The sequence below is a fragment of the Ascaphus truei genome, unplaced genomic scaffold (genome assembly GCF_040206685.1).
Source record: "Ascaphus truei isolate aAscTru1 unplaced genomic scaffold, aAscTru1.hap1 HAP1_SCAFFOLD_1486, whole genome shotgun sequence".
In the NCBI taxonomy this organism is placed as follows: Eukaryota; Metazoa; Chordata; class Amphibia; order Anura; family Ascaphidae; genus Ascaphus; species Ascaphus truei.
The window spans coordinates 18401-37691 of record NW_027454373.1 but is presented as its reverse complement, the minus strand read 5'-3'; the positions used below and the strand labels follow the sequence as shown (position 1 = coordinate 37691).

General features: G+C 54.8%; 1 protein-coding gene and 1 long non-coding RNA gene across 3 annotated transcripts in view; one reads left to right on the top strand and one right to left on the bottom strand.

The window, feature by feature from the left end:
* The window catches only part of PCSK7 (proprotein convertase subtilisin/kexin type 7), a 53227-nt gene extending 42788 nt beyond the window's left edge, over nt 1–10439 (bottom strand). Inside the window, 3 exon segments of the mRNA XM_075581693.1 lie at nt 624–758; nt 2656–3099; nt 10283–10439. Of these exon segments, the coding sequence (XP_075437808.1) occupies nt 624–758; nt 2656–3075 (555 nt within the window). The 5' untranslated portion in view covers nt 3076–3099; nt 10283–10439.
* LOC142476200 (uncharacterized) lies at nt 10345–16687 on the top strand. Of its 2 annotated transcripts, none has more exons than XR_012791423.1 (4): nt 10345–10422; nt 14637–14732; nt 15705–16347; nt 16628–16687. It is a non-coding gene; the product is annotated as an uncharacterized LOC142476200 (long non-coding RNA). The 2 variants fall into 2 exon arrangements; XR_012791424.1 differs by having other exon boundaries at nt 10346–10387.
* The last annotated feature ends 2604 nt before the right edge of the window (nt 16688–19291 follow it).

The following is a 19291-nucleotide window of genomic DNA, read 5'->3' as shown; positions in this document are numbered from 1 at the left end:
CGTACAGTCACATGTTCTCCCGTAGGGAGTCAGACAGACAGACACACACACACAGTCACATGTTCTCCCGTAGGGAGTCAGACACACACACACGTACAGTCACATGTTCTCCCATAGGGAGTCAGACACACACACACGTACAGTCACATGTTCTCCCGTAGGGAGTCAGACACACACACACGTACAGTCACATGTTCTCCCGCAGGGAGTCAGACACACACACATGTACAGTCACATGTTCTCCCGTAGGGAGTCAGACACACACACACGTACAGTCACATGTTCTCCCGCAGGGAGTCAGACACACACACATGTACAGTCACATGTTCTCCCGTAGGGAGTCAGAACCATATTTACAAAGAGGGGCAATATAAGGACAGGTAGAGGATAACTGCACGTCTCCCACGGGCCCTAAACCAGCTTCAGATTCTGGGTAGCGACATGCAAATGAGCAGTGGGCGTGTCTGGTTTAGCTCCCCATCCCTTCCCCCGGCACCCGGCCTGCCGTATTACACTGCGTGGGCTGCCGTGTGTGGGACACAGAAGGACACAACCAGAGGAGCCCCTCACAGGCACTGTGACCTGCCCTGCGCCCCCGCCCTGCGCCCCCCCCTGGTACCCACGTAATTAGGCTGGATGTCCTTGATGGTGTGCTGGACTCCATCGTCCACCACCACCACGGTGACTCCGCGGCCAGTCACGTTCCTCTCCCACACCCCGGTCACATTGATGTCCATCCCCGGGCTCCGGAGATTATGCTGCGAAGGGGAAACGGGGAGTAACAGGGAGCGGGTATAGGGGTAATAGGAGTAACAGGGAGCAGTTATATGGGGTACTGGGAGGCGGTATAGGGAGGGGTTATATGGGGTAATAGGAGGAGTTATAGGGAGCGGGTATATGGGGTAATAGGAGGAGTTATAGGGAGAGGTTATATGGGGTAATAGGAGGAGTTATAGGGAGCGGGTATATGGGGTAATAGGAGTTATAGGGAGCGGTTATATGGGGTAATAGGAGGAGTTATATGGGGTAATAGGAGGAGTTATAGGGAGCGGGTATATGGGGTAATAGGAGTTATAGGGAGCGGTTATATGGGGTAATAGGAGGAGTTATATGGGGTAATAGGAGGAGTTATAGGGAGCGGGTATATGGGGTAATAGGAGTTATAGGGAGCCGTTATATGAGGAGTTATAGGGAGTGGTTATATGGGGGAATAGGAGGAGTTATAGGGAGCGGTTATATGGGGTAATAGGAGCAGTTATAGGGAGCGGTTATATGGGGTAATAGGAGGAGTTATAGGGAGCGGTTATATGGGGTAATAGGAGTTATAGGGAGCGGTTATATGGGGTAATAGGAGGAGTTATAGGGAGCGGTTATATGGGGTAATAGGAGGAGTTATAGGGAGCGGGTATATGGGGTAATAGGAGGAGTTATAGGGAGCGGTTATATGGGGTAATAGGAGGAGTTATAGGGAGCGGGTATATGGGGTAATAGGAGGAGTTATAGGGAGGGGTTATATGGGGTAATAGGAGGAGTTATAGGGAGGGGTTATATGGGGTAATAGGAGTTATAGGGAGCGGTTATATGGGGTAATAGGAGGAGTTATAGGGAGCGGTTATATGGGGTAATAGGAGGAGTTATAGGGAGCGGGTATATGGGGTAATAGGAGGAGTTATAGGGAGCGGTTATATGGGGTAATAGGAGGAGTTATAGGGAGCGGGTATATGGGGTAATAGGAGGAGTTATAGGGAGGGGTTATATGGGGTAATAGGAGGAGTTATAGGGAGGGGTTATATGGGGTAATAGGAGGAGTTATAGGGAGGGGTTATATGGGGTAATAGGAGGAGTCATAGGGAGCGGTTATATGGGGTAATAGGAGTTATAGGGAGGGGTTATATGGGGTAATAGGAGGCGTTATAGGGAGCGGTTATATGGGGTAATAGGAGGAGTTATAGGGAGAGGTTATATGGGGCAATAGGAGTTATAGGGAGGGGTTATATGGGGTAATAGGAGGCGTTATAGGGAGCGGTTATATGGGGTAATAGGAGGAGTTATAGTGAGAGGTTATATGGGGCAATAGGAGGCGTTATAGGGAGCGGTTATATGGGGTAATAGGAGGAGTTATAGTGAGAGGTTATATGGGGCAATAGGAGTTCTAGGGAGGGGTTATCTGGAGTAATAGGAGGGGGTTATATGGGGTAATATGAGGTGTTATAGGGGAGGTATATGGGGTAATATGAGGTGTTATAGGGGGGTATATGGGGTAATTATGAGGTCTTATAGGGGGGGTAAATGGGGTAATATGACGTGTTATAGGGGGGGTAAATGGGGTAATATGACGTGTTATAGGGGGGGTATATGGGGTAATATGAGGTGTTATAGGGGGGTATATGGGGTAATATGAGGTGTTATAGGGGGGGTATATGGGGTAATATGAGGTGTTATAGGGGGGTATATGGGGTAATATGAGGTGTTATAGGGGGGTATATGGGGTAATATGAGGTGTTATAGGGGGTATATGGGGTAATATGAGGTGTTATAGGGGGGTATATGGGGTAATATGAGGTGTATTAGGGGGGTATATGGGGTAATATGAGGTGTATTAGGGGGGTATATGGGGTAATATGAGGTGTTATAGGGGGGGGGTTGGTCTCTCACCAGGTGCCACTGCTGTGGATATTTAGGATCATTAAAGTGTAAGCTTCTCTTTGATCTCTTGAGCAGCTTCTGTTCCGAGTGCCACCTCACTCTGTCATGCTGCGTGAAGAGGGCATTGGCAATCCTGCGGGCTTCTTCCTGGCACTGTAGGCCGCCCGTATAGGCAAACAGGTAATGATCCCTGAGCTCCCCAATCACCCCGCGGTTCTCCAGCCCGGCGGCCAGCGACAGCTCCTCTGCCAGGGCCTCCAGCCCGTCCTCGTGGTCGGGGCCTTGGAGGGTCTCCAGGTGCACAGCCCAGGTCAGTCCCTGGTGGGAGTGGGAAGCGTCACCGCCAGGGGGCGAGCAAGCAGCGAGTGCGGGGGGCGTGAGGAGCAGCAGCCAGGTGAGGCACGTGGGGGTGAGAGGGGACGGACACATTGTGATCACCCATAACCAGGTTACCTGTAGGGAAAACAAACCAGCAATAACCTGTCAGGGACAAGCAGACACCTCTAGGGGGGAATCCACAGCAAACATCGGTGTATCATCGTGCACTTCACATCAGTAGCTCAATAAATATGTGTGTATATCTGTGTGTTTCTGTGTACATCACTGTATATTTGTGTGTGGAGGGAGAGAGGGAGAGAGAATGGCAGCACACACTGAAAAAAAAGGCCTCAGCAGGGGCAGAGGTGGTGCACGGTGTCACGGGAGACCAGTACTTTTACACCGAAACCACCGGGATCACTAGCACCAGACAGGACAAGGTTGATAAATAAAATGGGGTTTATTCTGGCACGCCAGCAGCAAAACAAAGATGTACAAAATAAGATACAATACCCACTGGGGGCCTGGGGAGTGGACTCTGGCCTCGCTAGGTGCGGGGGCTGCTTCAAGAAGGCTTGCCCTGTCCACTTCTCGTCCAGGATATCAGAGGGCTGCCCACACAGCAGAGCCTCTGACATGTATCTCCAGCTGGTCACTGTCAAGATCCAAACTCCTTCATAGAATGTCTCTCAGTCTCTCAGATACTCTCCACACTCCTTCCCAGAGTGTCTCTCTCAGATAGTCCTCTGAGGGAATCTCCACACTCCTTTGCAGAGTCTCTCTCTCTCTCTGAAGGTAGATCTGAATTCTCTGATCAGCAGCACCCCTTATATATCCCTCTGTTGCTATTCTTTACATGGGAGGGGTTGCTGGCCAATTAGTGCAAACCTGATTGTCCACTCACTAAATGTCTAACACCTCTACGCTCCCAACCATTGTCTCAATACACATTTATCTGCAGGAACCTCAGCTGATTATATCAGAGTCCCCTCCATACAAATGTAACTCACATGCAAATCCCATGACAAGTCTGCTATCTTAGAAATGAGTACATACAGTCACATAATCCAATTAACACTTTACAGGGCTGACTCCCAAATTACATCACAGTGCTTACACATAGATCACAAAACACTTTACCTCATATTGCTTGCTCAACTAGACTTGGGGATTGCATTAACAGGGAATAAAGGGCTTTAGAATACATTCTTACCTACATAGGGCATTATGCATTAATTACGTTCTCCCCCAGATCAATAAGCCTTAGGCCTCGGTCCCGCTGCGCTCGTTGGCGCGGGCGGCGGGTCGCGAGTTCCCCACCAGCAGGGGAATCCTCGCGAGCCGGTCCCGGTCCCCACTGGCTGCACAGCTGATTACACGCTGTAGCGCGTCAGCCGCTGGAGACACCAGAGAATGGTGTTTTCTAGCTTTGACGCGTGACGTGTGTGGCTGTGAGCCAATGGGGAGGGGAGGCTTCGGGAGGAGGAGAGGCTTCGGGGAGCGGGGAGGAGTGTGGAGTGAAAGCAGGTGAGTGCCTTTCTCTGTGTGTGTGTCTGAGTGCGTGCCTGTCTGTGTGTGTATGTGTCTGAGTGCGTGAGTGCCTGTCTGTGTGTGTGTGTGTGTGTGTGCCTGCCTCTGTCTGTGTGTGTGTGTGTGTGTGTATGAGTGCGTGAGTGCCTGCCTGTGTGTGCGCGCGTGTGTGTGTGTATGAGTGCGTGAGTGCCTGCCTGTGTGTGTGTGTGCGCGTGTATGAATGAGTGCCTGCGTGTGTGTGTTTAAACTTACCTTCCAGCTCCAGCCCGAGTCCGTGGAGGGAGGGGGGGGAGAGTAGCGGGTCCCTCCGCTCAAGCCACGCCCCCCCTCCCTGTCAAACCGCCCACCTCCCGATCAAACCTCCCACCTCCCGCCCACCTCCCGCTCCGGCTCCCGCTCCCTACAGACCGCAGATCGCGGTCTGTGTATCTCAGCGCACCGCCTGTCAGCAGCGCAGGTGCGCTGACTCTGGGAGCGGGGCCTTAGCCTTACATAGGTGGCCAAGTTACATGGATTTAGGGACGGCTAGCTGGGCTTCATCCCAGTTTTGTGATGCCAGCGACCCCTACCGACACATCTCCCCCCTCAAGATGAAGGCTCTGGGGTAGTCACCCCATCAGGTGGCTCCACAACCCTGGAAGTCCTTTAGGTTGGTTGCTGGATATGTCCAGCCAGAAGAGACCATCTGCACTGCCGTGCCCGCTGCCCTTAGCGAAGTCCAAGTCCTGAAGGGCACGGCTCCAGGTTTACCAGGTCCCTGGCTCCCGGGTATACTCTGCAACCAATTTAGGGGGTCGTGCTCCACGAGCCCCACATAGGGCTTCCCACATACATAGGGCTGCCAGCGCTCCTGAGCCCAAGCAGTGGCCAAGCACACTGGCAGAGCCTGTAACACTGCCCAGCACTCGGGGGACCAGGCTGCCAGCACCTCGAGCCGCCTCTTGGTCACCTCAGTCAGGATTCTGTCTGGGACGCTACCCTGGCTCTCCCCTCTCCTACGGTAACCCAGTGTCTGCTCTATATCCATCTCCATGTTCCGTTCCCCCTCCGCCGAGACCTGGTACACAGTCTGGTGGAGGGGTCTGTGATCCCCGGTGTTAACCGGGCGATCAGGTGGATGAGTCCTGCCTGGCTTTTCCAGAACCAGGACCTGGTCTCTCCACTAACTCTCACGTCTGCTCCTGCTGGGGAGCCATGAGCTGTGGACAGGTCCCCCCCTGCGCCACTGAGCCTCCCTGCCTAGCCGATCCTAGGACATAGGGGAGAGCCTGGCTCTCCCGATTTCCCAGCGGCGAGCTGCATACAGCTAACAACACTGACCCACTCACAGCTTGTGCTGCAAGGGCTTAAATACCCCTGGTGACAGTCCCCGGGGAGCCCTCCACTGTCCCCCGGCCTGCCTGCTTGCTGGCAGACATCCAAGTTGTGATGGAACGCTGATACCTCCTGGGATGCCCCCAGCCCGCAGAATGTTTGCACTAGCCGGGCTCTGGTGCGAGCGACCCCCTGATGCCCTGTCAGCAGGATCTCCTTAGTCCCCTGCAAGTTCTGTTCCCCACCCAACCAGGGACTCACTAACTGGCCCCTCTCTGTCCCCTGTCTGACCGGAGCAACCGGGGCTGGTTCCCAGTATATAAGCACACAGGGTCCGGGGAACCGATCTTGGGGGCAGACTCGGCATGATCTTGGAGGCAGACTCGGCCGCCCAAGGTCTCATGCCCTCCAGATCAGTGTCTGCCGGCACCCTCTCCCGGGACTACTCACTGAGCTCTGGTCAGTTTGTCAGGGGAATGGTCAGCAGGGATGTCAGGACAGAGGTTAGGCTGAGTCTGGCTAACCGGCCTGGTCTCCTCCGTGACCCTGGAACATGATGGCTCCAAATGCAGGGGAGCGGTGACCACTGCCGTTAGCTCAAAAAGCTGGGGAGCATAAACCACTGTGATGGACGTCAGTGCCAACAGCACCACCGCAGGGGCAACGGCCCGACATTGGCTCCCTGTGACTGGGATCACAGGAGCATCCTCTCCTTGTAGCTTCGCCAGCATCCCCGTCCTTGGGAGCTGTTGCTGTGGGCAGGCCATTTTAGACTGCCCCAGAGATACAGTAGTGCTGGGGTCCCCCAGGCCGACTGCCTGCTGATTGCCTGGGACCCCTTTATGCAAAAATCTTCCATGGGCCGCTTGGTCCTCCATCCTGATGGCTGCACTCTGCTGCACGTCAAGCTGCATCTCTTCGCTGCTAGTAGCTGCTGGAGGGACCGCTGGCTAGGTCCTCTGCTTCTCCGGCTACACAGCTGTTCCTTTGTTGGGGCAAGCCTGTCGGCCTTGTAGCTGGGGAACGTTGCCCCGGATTGGGGTTACTCGAGCAGGATACTTTGGGACACTCCATCCGCGGATGGTATGTCCGGTCTCCCTGGGAGTACCGTCCCTCGTGGGCATCCTCTGCCATCTTGGCGGCTACGAGGCAAGCCACCCGTGTGTCGCTCTCACGGCGGCAGGTTCGGTGGCAATGTCTCGGTCGCCCTCAGCCTCTCTGGCTCATGGCATGGTGGCTTGGGAAGAGTCAGCTACTGGAAGTGCTCGTCTCACCGGCACTATAGCAGTATTTAGGACCCGCTTCTCAGGCTCAGGATCTCTCACTAGGTGGATAATGTGCCAGCGAAAGTCCTCGGTTATGTCTGGATATTGATTATTTATTAATATTTATATATGTTTTAACTAATCATAGTGGTTTTATATATGGTTGTGTGTATATAAATATTTGTATTTGCATTTTTAAGAGTTTACTAAAAACCCTATGTTATTTATGAATAGATTAAATTAACCTGATATTTTTCTGCTCTTTTCTCCCATCCCATTTTCCTGTATTCATTTTATATGATTATACTGAGTGCTATATACAAGTAACTGCTTCCAGTATAGAGATACATGCATATATACAGCAGTTAGCTTTTTATGTACTTTTATGCACTCTTTATGTATTAAGTCAGTTCTCTATATGTTCCAAAGAGAATGACCTAGGCGCAAGTGGAGACAAGAAAAAACAAACATAGGGTAGTACGTTCTAACAAATAAACCGCCAGAAGGTACGATATGCACTCACAGCGTATAGGATAAAGTCAGGCCTTGTATCCACTCTGAGATCTGGAACAAATTACGATGAATCTGGAACAGCTGGTCATCCACAGTAAATGCAATCTCGTGCATAAAATCACATGCAGTTCTCTATATGTATTAGTTAGTTTTAAGTTAGATTAGCAATTTTTTAAAAATGATTGTATTAAATAAAACTGTGTCATTCATATATTTATTTATGTATTATGTATAAAACTGTGATATTAGCATATACGGGTAGTCCCGCCCACCAGCCAATCACCAGGAACTATTCCAGCCAATAGGAAGAGCTACAGTAATTAATCATCCAATAGGAACCAATTAGGGGTATATATATATGTGTACAATGGAACGTTAAGCTACAGATCGGACTCCTGACGATGCTGCCACGCCAGCGAAACGCGTCGAGTGAACTAGCAGCAGTCCAGAAGTGTGCCCTGAATGCCCCAGAACCCGTGTGGATCCATTCTGTGTCCAATCACGAAACCGGAAGTGACGCGACGGGCCGAACTGGAAGTGACGCGACCTCGGGAGAGGGGTGGGTGCTGTACACCTATGCTGCGCATCAATTGTTACGTGTCTAAGCACTTGTTGCTCATGTAAGTGCAATAACAATTGCCTTTTTGAATATATCACCAGTGAACATACAATGTTGCACTAGAGTTGTCTTTCTTTCATTCTGTTGAGGGTTTGTTCTGCTGACATCAGGGAGTGTATACCAGCAAGGCTTGTCCTGTCCGGTTCTCGTCCAGGATATCAGAGGGCTGGTCACACAGCAGAGCCTCTGACATGTATCTCCAGCTGGTCACTGTCAAGATCCAAACTCCTTCACAGAATGTCTCTCAGTCTCTCAGATACTCTCCACACTCCTTCCCGGAGTGTCTCTCTGTCAGATGGTCCTCTGAGGGAATCTCCACACTCCTTTGCAGAGTCTCTCAGTCTCTCTGAAGGTAGATCTGAATTCTCTGATCAGCAGCACCCCTTATATATCCCTCTATTGCTATTCTTTACATGGGAGGGGCTGCTGGCCAATTAGAACAAACCTGATTGTCCACTCTTTCACACTCACTAAATGTCTGTAACACCTCCCCGCTCCCAACCTTTGTCTCAATACACATTTATCTGCAGGAACCTCAGCTGATTATATCAGAGTCCCCTCCATACAAATGTAACTCACATGCAAATCCAATTACAAATCTGCTATCTTAGAAATTATTACATACAGTCACATAATCCAATTAACACTTTACAGGGCTGACTACCAAATTACATCACAGTGCTTACACATAGATCACTAAACACCTTACTTCATATTGCTTGCTCAACTAGACTTGGGGATTGCATTAACAGGGAATAAAGGGCTTTGGAATACATTCTTACATACATAGGGCATTATGAATTCCGTTCTCCCCCAGATTTTAAATACATTTGGTTGCAATAAGCCTTACATAGGTGGCCAAGTTACAGTACATAGATTTAGGGGTAGCTAGCTGGGCTTCATCTCAGTTTTGTGATGCCAGCTAGCCCTACCGTCACACACGGTAAAGGGTAAATAGTCAGGCATATGTGTGCATTTTGGACCCAATAAACCATTTTTTGTGATTATCACTTGTGCTGTGTTGGTATATTAGATATCTCTCGATATATATATATATACACACTGACACACACACCTCGCTCTGCCCCTCACACGCGCTCCACGCTCTGCTCCTCACACACGCGCACCACGCTCTGCCCCTCACACACGCGCACCCCGCTCTGCCCCTCACACACGCGCACCACGCTCTGCACCACACTCTGCCCCTCACACGCGCACCCCGCTCTGCCCCTCACACACGCGCACCACGCTCTGCCCCTCACACACGCGCACCCCGCTCTGCCCCTCACACACGCGCACCCAGCTCTGCCCCTCACACACGCGCACCACACTCTGCTCCTCACACACGCGCACTCAGGTCTGCCCCTCACACACGCGCACCACACTCTGCCCCTCACACACGCGCACCACGCTCTGCACCACACACGCGCACCACACTCTGCCCCTCACACGCGCACCACGCTCTGCCCCTCACACACGCGCACCACGCTCTGCTCCTCACACACGCGCATCCCGCTCTGCCCCTCACACACGCGCACACCGCTCTGCCCCTCACACACGCACCGCTATGACTGACACACAACGCTATGCCTGCCACCGACACACACGGCTATGACTGCCACCGACACACACCGCTATGACTGACACCGACACACACATTCCATCCTGTCTCTGTACGTTCTTCCTACCAATTAGAGTAGGGACTCCTCTTCCTTAATGTTACTTCTATGTCTGAAGCACGTATTCCCATGACCTGTTATTTATATTATTTGTTATTTATTACTACTGTGAAGCGCTATGTACATTAATGGCGCTATATAAATAAAGACATACAATACACACGCCGCTATGACTGACACACGCCGCTATGACTGACACACACACACACACACCGCTATGACTAACACAGACACACACTGCTTTGCATAACAAACACACAGTGACACACACTGCTCTGCATAACACACACACACACACACACACACACACACACACACACACACACACACACACACACACACACACACACACACACACACACACACACACACACACACACACACACACACTTCACCTGCACTTCCTGGTTCGGTCAGGCAGCCACTGACATCAACGTCATTTCCGGGGCGGAGTCCTGCTTCTGTCTCACTCCCGGAAGCAGAAGTGGATTCTGAAGCCGGTGTGTGCAGAGCAGTGTGTGAGGGGCAGAGCGAGGTGTGTGTGTGTGTGTGTGTGTGTGTGTGTGTGTGTGTGTGTGTGTGTGTGTCTCAGAGCGTGTCTCAGAGCGAGGTGTGTGTGAGGGGCAGAGCGAGGTGTGTGTGAGGGGCAGAGCGAGGTGTTTGTGTGTGTGTCAGTCAGAGCGAGGTGTGTGTGTGTGTGAGGGGCAGAGCGAGGTGTGTGTGTGTGTGAGGGGCAGAGCGAGGTGTGTGTGTGGGGGCAGAGCGAGGTGTGGGTGTGAGGGGGCAGAGCGAGGTGTGGGTGTGAGGGGGCAGAGCGAGGTGTGTGTGTGTGGGGCAGAGCGAGGTGTGTGTGTGTCAGTCAGAGCGAGGTGTGTGTGTGTGAGGGGCAGAGCGAGGTGTGTGTGTGTGTGTGTGTGAGGGGCAGAGCGAGGTGTGGGTGTGAGGGGGCAGAGCGAGGTGTGTGTGTGAGGGGCAGAGCGAGGTGTGTGTGTGAGGGGCAGAGAGAGGTGTGTGTGTGTGTGTGAGGAGCAGAGCGAGGTGTGTGTGTGAGGGGCAGAGCGAGGTGTGTGTGTGTGAGAGGCAGAGCGAGGTGTGTGTGTGTGTGAGGGGCAGAGCGAGGTGTGTGTGTGAGGGGCAGAGCGAGGTGTGTGTTGCAGAGCGAGGTGTGTGTGTGTGTGAGGGGCAGAGCGAGGTGTGTGTGTGTGTGTGAGGGGCAGAGCGAGGTGTGTGTGTGTGAGGGGCAGAGCGAGGTGTGTGTGTGTGTGGGGGCAGAGCGAGGTGTGTGTGTGAGGGGCAGAGCGAGGTGTGTGTGTGAGGGGCAGAGCGAGGTGTGCGTGTGTGAGGGGCAGAGCGAGGTGTGTGTGTGTGTGTGTGTGTGAGGGGCAGAGCGAGGTGTGTGTGTGTTTAAGGCAGAGGAGGTGTGTGTGTGTGTGAGGGGCAGAGCGAGGTGTGTGTGTGAGGGGCAGAGCGAGGTGTGTGTGTGTGAGGGGCAGAGCGAGGTGTGTGTGTGTGTGTGTGTGTGTGAGGGGCAGAGCGAGGTGTGTGTGTGAGGGGCAGAGCGAGGTGTGTGTGTGTGAAAGGCAGAGCGAGGTGTGTGTGTGTGGCAGAGCGAGGTGTGTGTGTGTGGCAGAGCGAGGTGTGTGTGTCAGAGCGAGGTGTGTGTGTCAGAGCGAGGTGTGTGTGTGTGTGTCAGAGTCAGAGCGAGGTGTGTGTGTGTGTGTGTGAGGGGCAGAGCGAGGTGTGTGTGTGTGAGGGGCAGAGCGAGGTGTGTGTGTGTGTGTGTGTGGCAGAGCGAGGTGTGTGTGTGTCAGTGCGAGGTGTGTGTGTCAGTGCGAGGTGTGTGTGTGTGTCAGTCAGAGCGAGGTGTGTGTGTGTGTCAGAGTCAGAGCGAGGTGTGTGTGTGTGTGTGGGGCAGAGCGAGGTGTGTGTGTGTGTGAGGGGCAGAGCGAGGTGTGTGTGTGTGTGTGAGGGGCAGAGCGAGGTGTGTGTGAGGGGCAGAGCGAGGTGTGTGTGAGGGGCAGAGCGAGGTGTGTGTGTGAGGGGCAGAGCGAGGTGTGTGTGTGTGTGTGTGTGTGTGTGTGTGTGTGTGTGTGTGTGTGTGTGTGTGTGTGTGAGAGGGGCAGAGCGAGGTGTGTGTGTGTGTGTGTGAGGGGCAGAGCGAGGTGTGTGTGTGTGTGTGTGTGTGTGTGTGTGTGTGGGGCAGAGCGAGATGTGTGTGTGTGTGTGGGGGGGGCAGAGCGGGGTGTGTGTGTGTGGGGGGTAGAGCGGAATGTGTGTGTGGGGGGGGGGTAGAGCGGAGTGTGTGTATGTGTGGGGGGGGGGTAGAGCGGAGTGTGTGTGTGTGGGTGGGGGGGTAGAGCGGAGTGTTTGTGTGTGTGGGGTAGAGCGGAGTGTGTGTGTGTGTGGGTGATAGAGCGGAGTGTGTGTGCGCGTGTGGGGCAGAGCGGGGTGTGTGTGCGTGAGGGGCGGGGTGTGTGTGTGTGAGGGGCAGAGCGGGGTGTGTGTGTGTGTGTGTGCGTGAGGGGCAGAGCGGTGTGTGTGTGTGCGTGAGGGGCAGAGCGGGGTGTGTGTGCGTGTGTGAGGGGCAGAGCGGGGTGTGTGTGTGTGTGAGGGGCAAAGCGGGGTGTGTGTGTGCGTGAGGGGCAGAGCGGGGTGTGTGTGTGCGTGAGGGGCAGAGCGGGGTGTGTGTGTGCGCGTGAGGGGCAGAGCGGGGTGTGTGTGTGTGTGAGGGGCAAAGCGGGGTGTGTGTGTGCGTGAGGGGCAAAGCGGGGTGTGTGTGTGCGCGTGAGGGGCAGAGCGGGGTGTAGGTGTGCGTGAGGGGCAGAGCGGGGTGTGGGTGTGCGTGAGGGGTAGAGCGGGGTGTGGGTGTGCGTGAGGGGCAGAGCGGGGTGTGGGTGTGCGTGAGGGGCAGAGCGGGGTGTGGGTGTGCATGAGGGGTAGAGCGGGGTGTGGGTGTGCGTGAGGGGCAGAGCGGGGTGTGGGTGTGCATGAGGGGTAGAGCGGGGTGTGGGTGTGCGTGAGGGGCAGAGCGGGGTGTGGGTGTGCATGAGGGGTAGAGCGGGGTGTGGGTGTGCGTGAGGGGCAGAGCGGGGTGTGGGTGTGCGTGAGGGGTAGAGCGGGGTGTGTGTATTGTATTGTATGTCTTTATTTATATAGCGTCATTAATGTACATAGCGCTTCACATCAGTAATACATGTGATAATCATATAAATAACAAATAATACAAATAACAGGTCATGGGAATAAGTGCTTAAGACATAAAAGTGACATTAAGGAAGAGGAGTCCCTGCTCCGAGGAGCTTACAATCTAATGGGTAGGGAGAACATACAGAGACAGTAGGAGGGCGTTCTGGTAAGTGCGTCTGCAGGGGGCCAAGCTTTATGTATCATGTGTCTAGTATTATCCAAGCTGCTACTCATACAGTATGCTTCTTTAAGCAGGTGTGTCTTAAGGTGGGACTTAAAGGTGGATAGAGAGGGTGCTAGTCGGGTATTGGTGAGCAAGGGCATTCCAGTGGTGCGGGGCAGACAGTGAGAAAGGTTTAAGGTGGGAGAGGGCTTTAGATACATAGGGGGTAGAGAGAAGACATCCTTGAGCAGAATGCAAGAGTCAAGATGGTGCATAGCGAGAAATTAGGGCTGAGATGTAAGGAGGGGCAGGAGAGTAAAGCTTTAAAAGTGAGGAGAAGAATGGAGTGTGAGATGCGGGATTTGATCGGAAGCCAGGAGAGGGATTTCATGAGGGGAGATGCTGAGACAGATCTAGGAAAGAGTAGAGTGACTCTGGCAGCAGCAGCAGGTAGGATAGATTGTAGGGGAGACAGGTGAGAGGCAGGAAGGCCGGACAGCAGGAGGTTACAGTAGTCAAGACGGGAGAGAATGAGGGCCTGAGTCAGAGTTTTAGCAGTCGAGTAACAGAGGAAAGGGCGTATCTTTGTGATATTGCGGAGGAAAAAGCAACAGGTTTTAGAGACGTTTTGAATGTGAGAGAGGAGTCGCGTGTGTGAGTGAGAGGCGTGGTGTGTCTGTCAGTGTCAGTCAGAGTGGGGTGTGTGTGTATGAGTGAGGGGCAGAGCGGGGTGTGTGTCAGTCAGAGCAGGGTCTGTGTGTGTATGAGTGAGGGGCAGAGCGGGGTGTGTGTCAGTCAGAGCAGGGTCTGTGTGTGTATGAGTGAGGGGCAGAGCGGGGTGTGTGTCAGTCAGAGCAGGGTCTGTGTGTGTATGAGTGAGGGGCAGAGCGGGGTGTGTGTCAGTCAGAGCAGGGTCTGTGTGTGTATGAGTGAGGGGCAGAGCGGGGTGTGTGTCAGTCAGAGCAGGTTCTGTGTGTGTATGAGTGAGGGGCAGAGCGGGTGTGTGTCAGTCAGTGTCAGTCAGAGCGGGGTCTATGTGTGTATGTATGAGTGAGGGGCAGAGCGCTGGGTATGTGTGTGTGAGAGGTGCAGAGCAGGGTGCCTGTGTGTGCGCAAGGGGCAGAGCGCGTGCGTGTCTGTGCACGTGTGTGTTCATGTGAGGGGTGGAGCCTGTGCATGTGTATGTGGCGAGCGTGCATGCATGTGTGGCAGTGTGGAGCACCTGCGTGTGTGTGTGAGGAGCGGAGCGCCTGTGTGTGTACTAGGGATAGAGCACAGCGCCTGTGTGTGTGTGTGTGTGTGGGCGGTCAGCGCACCTGTGTGTCAGGAGAAAGTGGAATGAAATGTGTGCTCCCAGCCTGCCCTGGAGTGTGCACTCACCCCGTCTGCCTTCCCCTCAGGGTGCAGATGGAAGAGCGCGGGTGTGTGTCGGTGTGTGACGCTGCTGTCTCCTCTGATCCTGCCTCTGCGGATGTATCTCACTGCCGGCACAGCAGGTATGTGTTACATGTCACACGCACACAGGATCGCTGCGTATCTTTCCTCCCACAGTGTGTGTGTTACATGTCACACACAGGGTCGCTGTGTATCTTTCCACCGCAGTCTGTGTGTTACATGTCACACACAGGGTCGCTGTGTATCTTTCTTCCCGCAGTGTGTGTGTTACATGTCACACACAGGGTCGCTGTGTATCTTTCTTCCCGCAGTGTGTGTGTTACATGTCACACACAGGGTCGCTGTGTATCTTTCCACCGCAGTGTGTGTGTTACATGTCACACACACACAGGATCACTGCGTATCTTTCTTCCCGCAGTGTTTGTGCTACATGTCACACACACACACAGGATCGCTGTGTATCTTTCTTCCTGCAGTGTGTGTGTTACATGTCACACACACACAGGATCGCTGTGTATCTTTCTTCCCACAGTGTGTGTGTTACATGTCACACACACACAGGATCGCTGTGTATCTTTCTTCCCGCAGTGTGTGTGTGTTACATGTCACACACAGGATCGCTGTGTATCTTTCTTCCCGCAGTGTGTGTGTGTTACATGTCACACACAGGATCACTGCGTATCTTTCTTCCCGCAGTGTGTGTGTTACATGTCACACACACACAGGATCGCTGTGTATCTTTCTTCCCGCAGTGTGTGTGTGTTACATGTCACACACACACACACACACACACACGATCCTGCTGTGTGTGTTCCTGTTACATCTCCTGATTAGAACATTTTGCTTTTGAATCTGTGTTTGAGAAGGTGTGACGCAAATGGTATAAAGCAATAAGGGGGGAAAGAGAAGATGTTGACTGGCTGAGTGCTTTCAGTTTATTACATTTACAGTGTATGTACGATTGAACTGTATCACTAGATGATACCATGTTTGCTAAGCGGTGCTAAGGCAATTCAAGTAAATGGCTTGGTGCAGCTCATTAATTGTCTGTGTGCTTTATCCCTCCATGGAAGAGATGGAGGAGCACTCTCATCGGACGGGGCAGGAGCGCTCTCATCGGACGGGGGAGGAGCACTCTCATCGGACGGGGCAGGAGCGCTCTCATCGGACGGGGCAGGAGCGCTCTCATCGGACGGGGCAGGAGCGCTCTCATCGGACGGGGCAGGAGCGCTCTCATCGGACGGGGCAGGAGCGCTCTCATCGGACGGGGCAGGAGCGCTCTCATCGGACGGGGCAGGAGCGCTCTCATCGGACGGGGGAGGAGCACTCTCATCGGACGGGGGAGGAGCACTCTCATCGGACGGGGCAGGAGCGCTCTCATCGGATGGGGCAGGAGCGCTCTCATCGGACGGGGCAGGAGCGCTCTCATCGGACGGGGCAGGAGCGCTCTCATCGGACGGGGGAGGAGCGCTCTCATCGGACGGGGGAGGATGGTGGGTGAGCGGAGACTCAACGGGGAGTGACAGCCCCGAGTCAGAAGGGACAGCGGGGGACAGATTCCCTGGAGAGTTTCCCCTCTTGGACGCCGAGTATTTGGAGCAACCAATTCTGTGCCGGATCCTGCACGGGTCGCGGGGCTGTGCCCGGGGCGGGGGCGCCGTGCACAGCGAGCAGGAGACGGGAACGCAGAGCCCAATGCAGTGCAGAGCCGTGCAGGTGAGACGGCCCGTTACCCCCTCTCCCCCGTTACCCCCTCTCCCCCGTTACCCCCTCTCCCCTGTTACCCCCTCTCCCCTGTTACCCCCCTCTCCCCTGTTACCCCCTCTCCCCTGTTACCCCCTCTCCCCTGTTACCCCCTCTCCCCTGTTACCCCCTCTCCCCTGTTACCCCCTCTCCCCTGTTACCCCCTCTCCCCTGTTACCCCCTCTCCCCTGTTACCCCTTCTCCCCTGTTTCTCTGCGCTCAGATACTTTCTCTGACCGTGTCCCCCTTACAGACAGAGGTTGGGATGCAGGACGCAGAGACCAGCACGGAGAGGGACGCAGTGCGAGTCTTGGTAAGCGCACTATTATGTTTGTGCCGTGTGATATTGGCGTGTTACGGGGCCGCTGCGTGTGGCACATCTATTCCTTCCCGTGTGATATCGGCGTGTTACGGGGCCGCTGCGTGTGGCACATCCATTCCTTCCCGTGTGATATCGGCGTGTTACGGGGCCGCTGCGTGTGGCACATCCATTCCTTCCCGTGTGATATCTGCGTGTTACGGGGCGCTGCGTATGGCACATCCATTCCTTCCCGTGTGATATCGGCGTGTTACGGGGCCGCTGCGTGTGGCACATCCATTCCTTCCCGTGTGATATCGGCGTGTTTCGGGGCCGCTGCGTGTGGCACATCCATTCCTTCCCGTGTGATATCGGCGTGTTACGGGGCCGCTGCGTGTGGCACATCCATTCCTTCCCGTGTGATATCGGCGTGTTACGGGGCCGCTGCGTGTGGCACATCCATTCCTTCCCGTGTGATATCGGCATGTTACGGGGCCGCTGCGTGTGGCACATCCATTCCTTCCCGTGTGATATCGGCGTGTTACGGGGCCGCTGCGTGTGGCACATCCATTCCTTCCCGTGTGATATCGGCGTGTTACGGGGCCGCTGCGTGTGGCGCATCCATTCCTTCCCGTGTGATATCGGCGTGTTACGGGGCCGCTGCGTGTAACACATCCATTCCTTCCCGTGTGATATCGGCGTGTTACGGGGCCGCTGCGTGTGGCACATACATTCCTTCCCGTGTGATATCTGCGTGTTACGGGGCCGCTGCGTGTGGCACATCCATTCCTTCCCGTGTGATATCTGCGTGTTACGGGCCGCTGCGTGTGGCACATCCATTCCTTCCCGTGTGATATCGGCGTGTTACGGGGCCGCTGCGTGTGGCACATCCATTCCTTCCCGTGTGATATCTGCGTGTTACGGGGCCGCTGCGTGTGGCACATCCATTCCTTCCCGTGTGATATCGGCGTGTTACGGGGCCGCTGCGTGTGGCACATCCATTCCTTCCCGTGTGATATCGGCGTGTTACGGGGCGCTGCGTGTGGCACATCCATTCCTTCCCGTGTGATATCGGCGTGTTACGGGGCCGCTGCGTGTGGCACATCCATTCCTTCCCGTGTGATATCGGCATGTTACGGGGCGCTGCGTGTGGCACATCCATTCCTTCCCATGTGATATCGGCGTGTTACGGGGCCGCTGCGTGTGGCACATCCATTCCTTCCCGTGTGATATCTGCGTGTTACGGGGCGCTGCGTGTGGCACATCCATTCCTTCCCGTGTGATATCTGCGTGTTACGGGGCCGCTGCGTGTGGCACATCCATTCCTTCCCGTGTGATATCGGCGTGTTACGGGGCCGCTGCGTGTGGCGCATCCATTCCTTCCCGTGTGTGATAGGCGTGTTACGGGGCCGCTGCGTGTGGCACATCCATTCCTTCCCGTGTGATATCGGCGTGTTACAGGGCCGCAGCGTGTGGCACATCCATTCCTTCCCGTGTGATATCGGCGTGTTACGGGGCCGCTGCGTGTGGCACATCCATTCCTTCCCGTGTGATATCGGCGTGTTACGGGGCCGCTGCGTGTGGCACATCCATTCCTTCCCGTGTGATATCGGCGTGTTACGGGGCGCTGCGTGTGGCACATCCATTCCTTCCCGTGTGATATCGGCATGTTACGGGGCCGCTGCGTGTGGCACATCCATTCCTTCCCGTGTGATATCGGCGTGTTACGGGGCCGCTGCGTGTGGCACATCCATTCCTTCCCGTGTGATATCTGCGTGTTACGGGGCCGCTGCGTGTGGCACATCCATTCCTTCCCGTGTGATATCGGCGTGTTACGGGGCCGCTGCGTGTGGCACATCCATTCCTTCCCGTGTGATATCTGCGTGTTACGGGGCCGCTGCGTGTGGCACATCCATTCCTTCCCGTGTGATATCTGCGTGTTACGGGGCGCTGCGTGTGGCACATCCATTCCTTCCCGTGTGATATCGGCGTGTTACGGGGCGCTGCGTGTGGCACATCCATTCCTTCCCGTGTGATATCGGCGTGTTACGGGGCGCTGCGTGTGGCACATCCATTCCTTCCCATGTGATATCGGCGTGTTACGGGGCCACTGCGTGTGGCACATCCATTCCTTCCCGTGTGATATCTGCGTGTTACGGGGCCGCTGCGTGTGGCACATCCATTCCTTCCCGTGTGATATCTGCTTGTTACGGGGCAGCTGCGTGTGGCACATCCATTCCTTCCCGTGTGATATCGGCGTGTTACGGGGCCGCTGCGTGTGGCGCATCCATTCCTTCCCGTGTGTGATCGGCGTGTTACGGGGCCGCTGCGTGTGGCACATCCATTCCTTCCCGTGTGATATCGGCGTGTTACGGGGCCGCTGCGTGTGGCACATCCATTCCTTCCCGTGTGATATCGGCGTGTTACGGGGCCGCTGCGTGTGGCACATCCATTCCTTCCCGTGTGATATCTGCGTGTTACGGGGCCGCTGCGTGTGGCACATCCATTCCTTCCCGTGTGATATCGGCGTGTTACGGGGCCGCTGCGTGTGGCACATCCATTCCTTCCCGTGTGATATCGGCGTGTTACGGGGCCGCTGCGTGTGGCACATCCATTCCT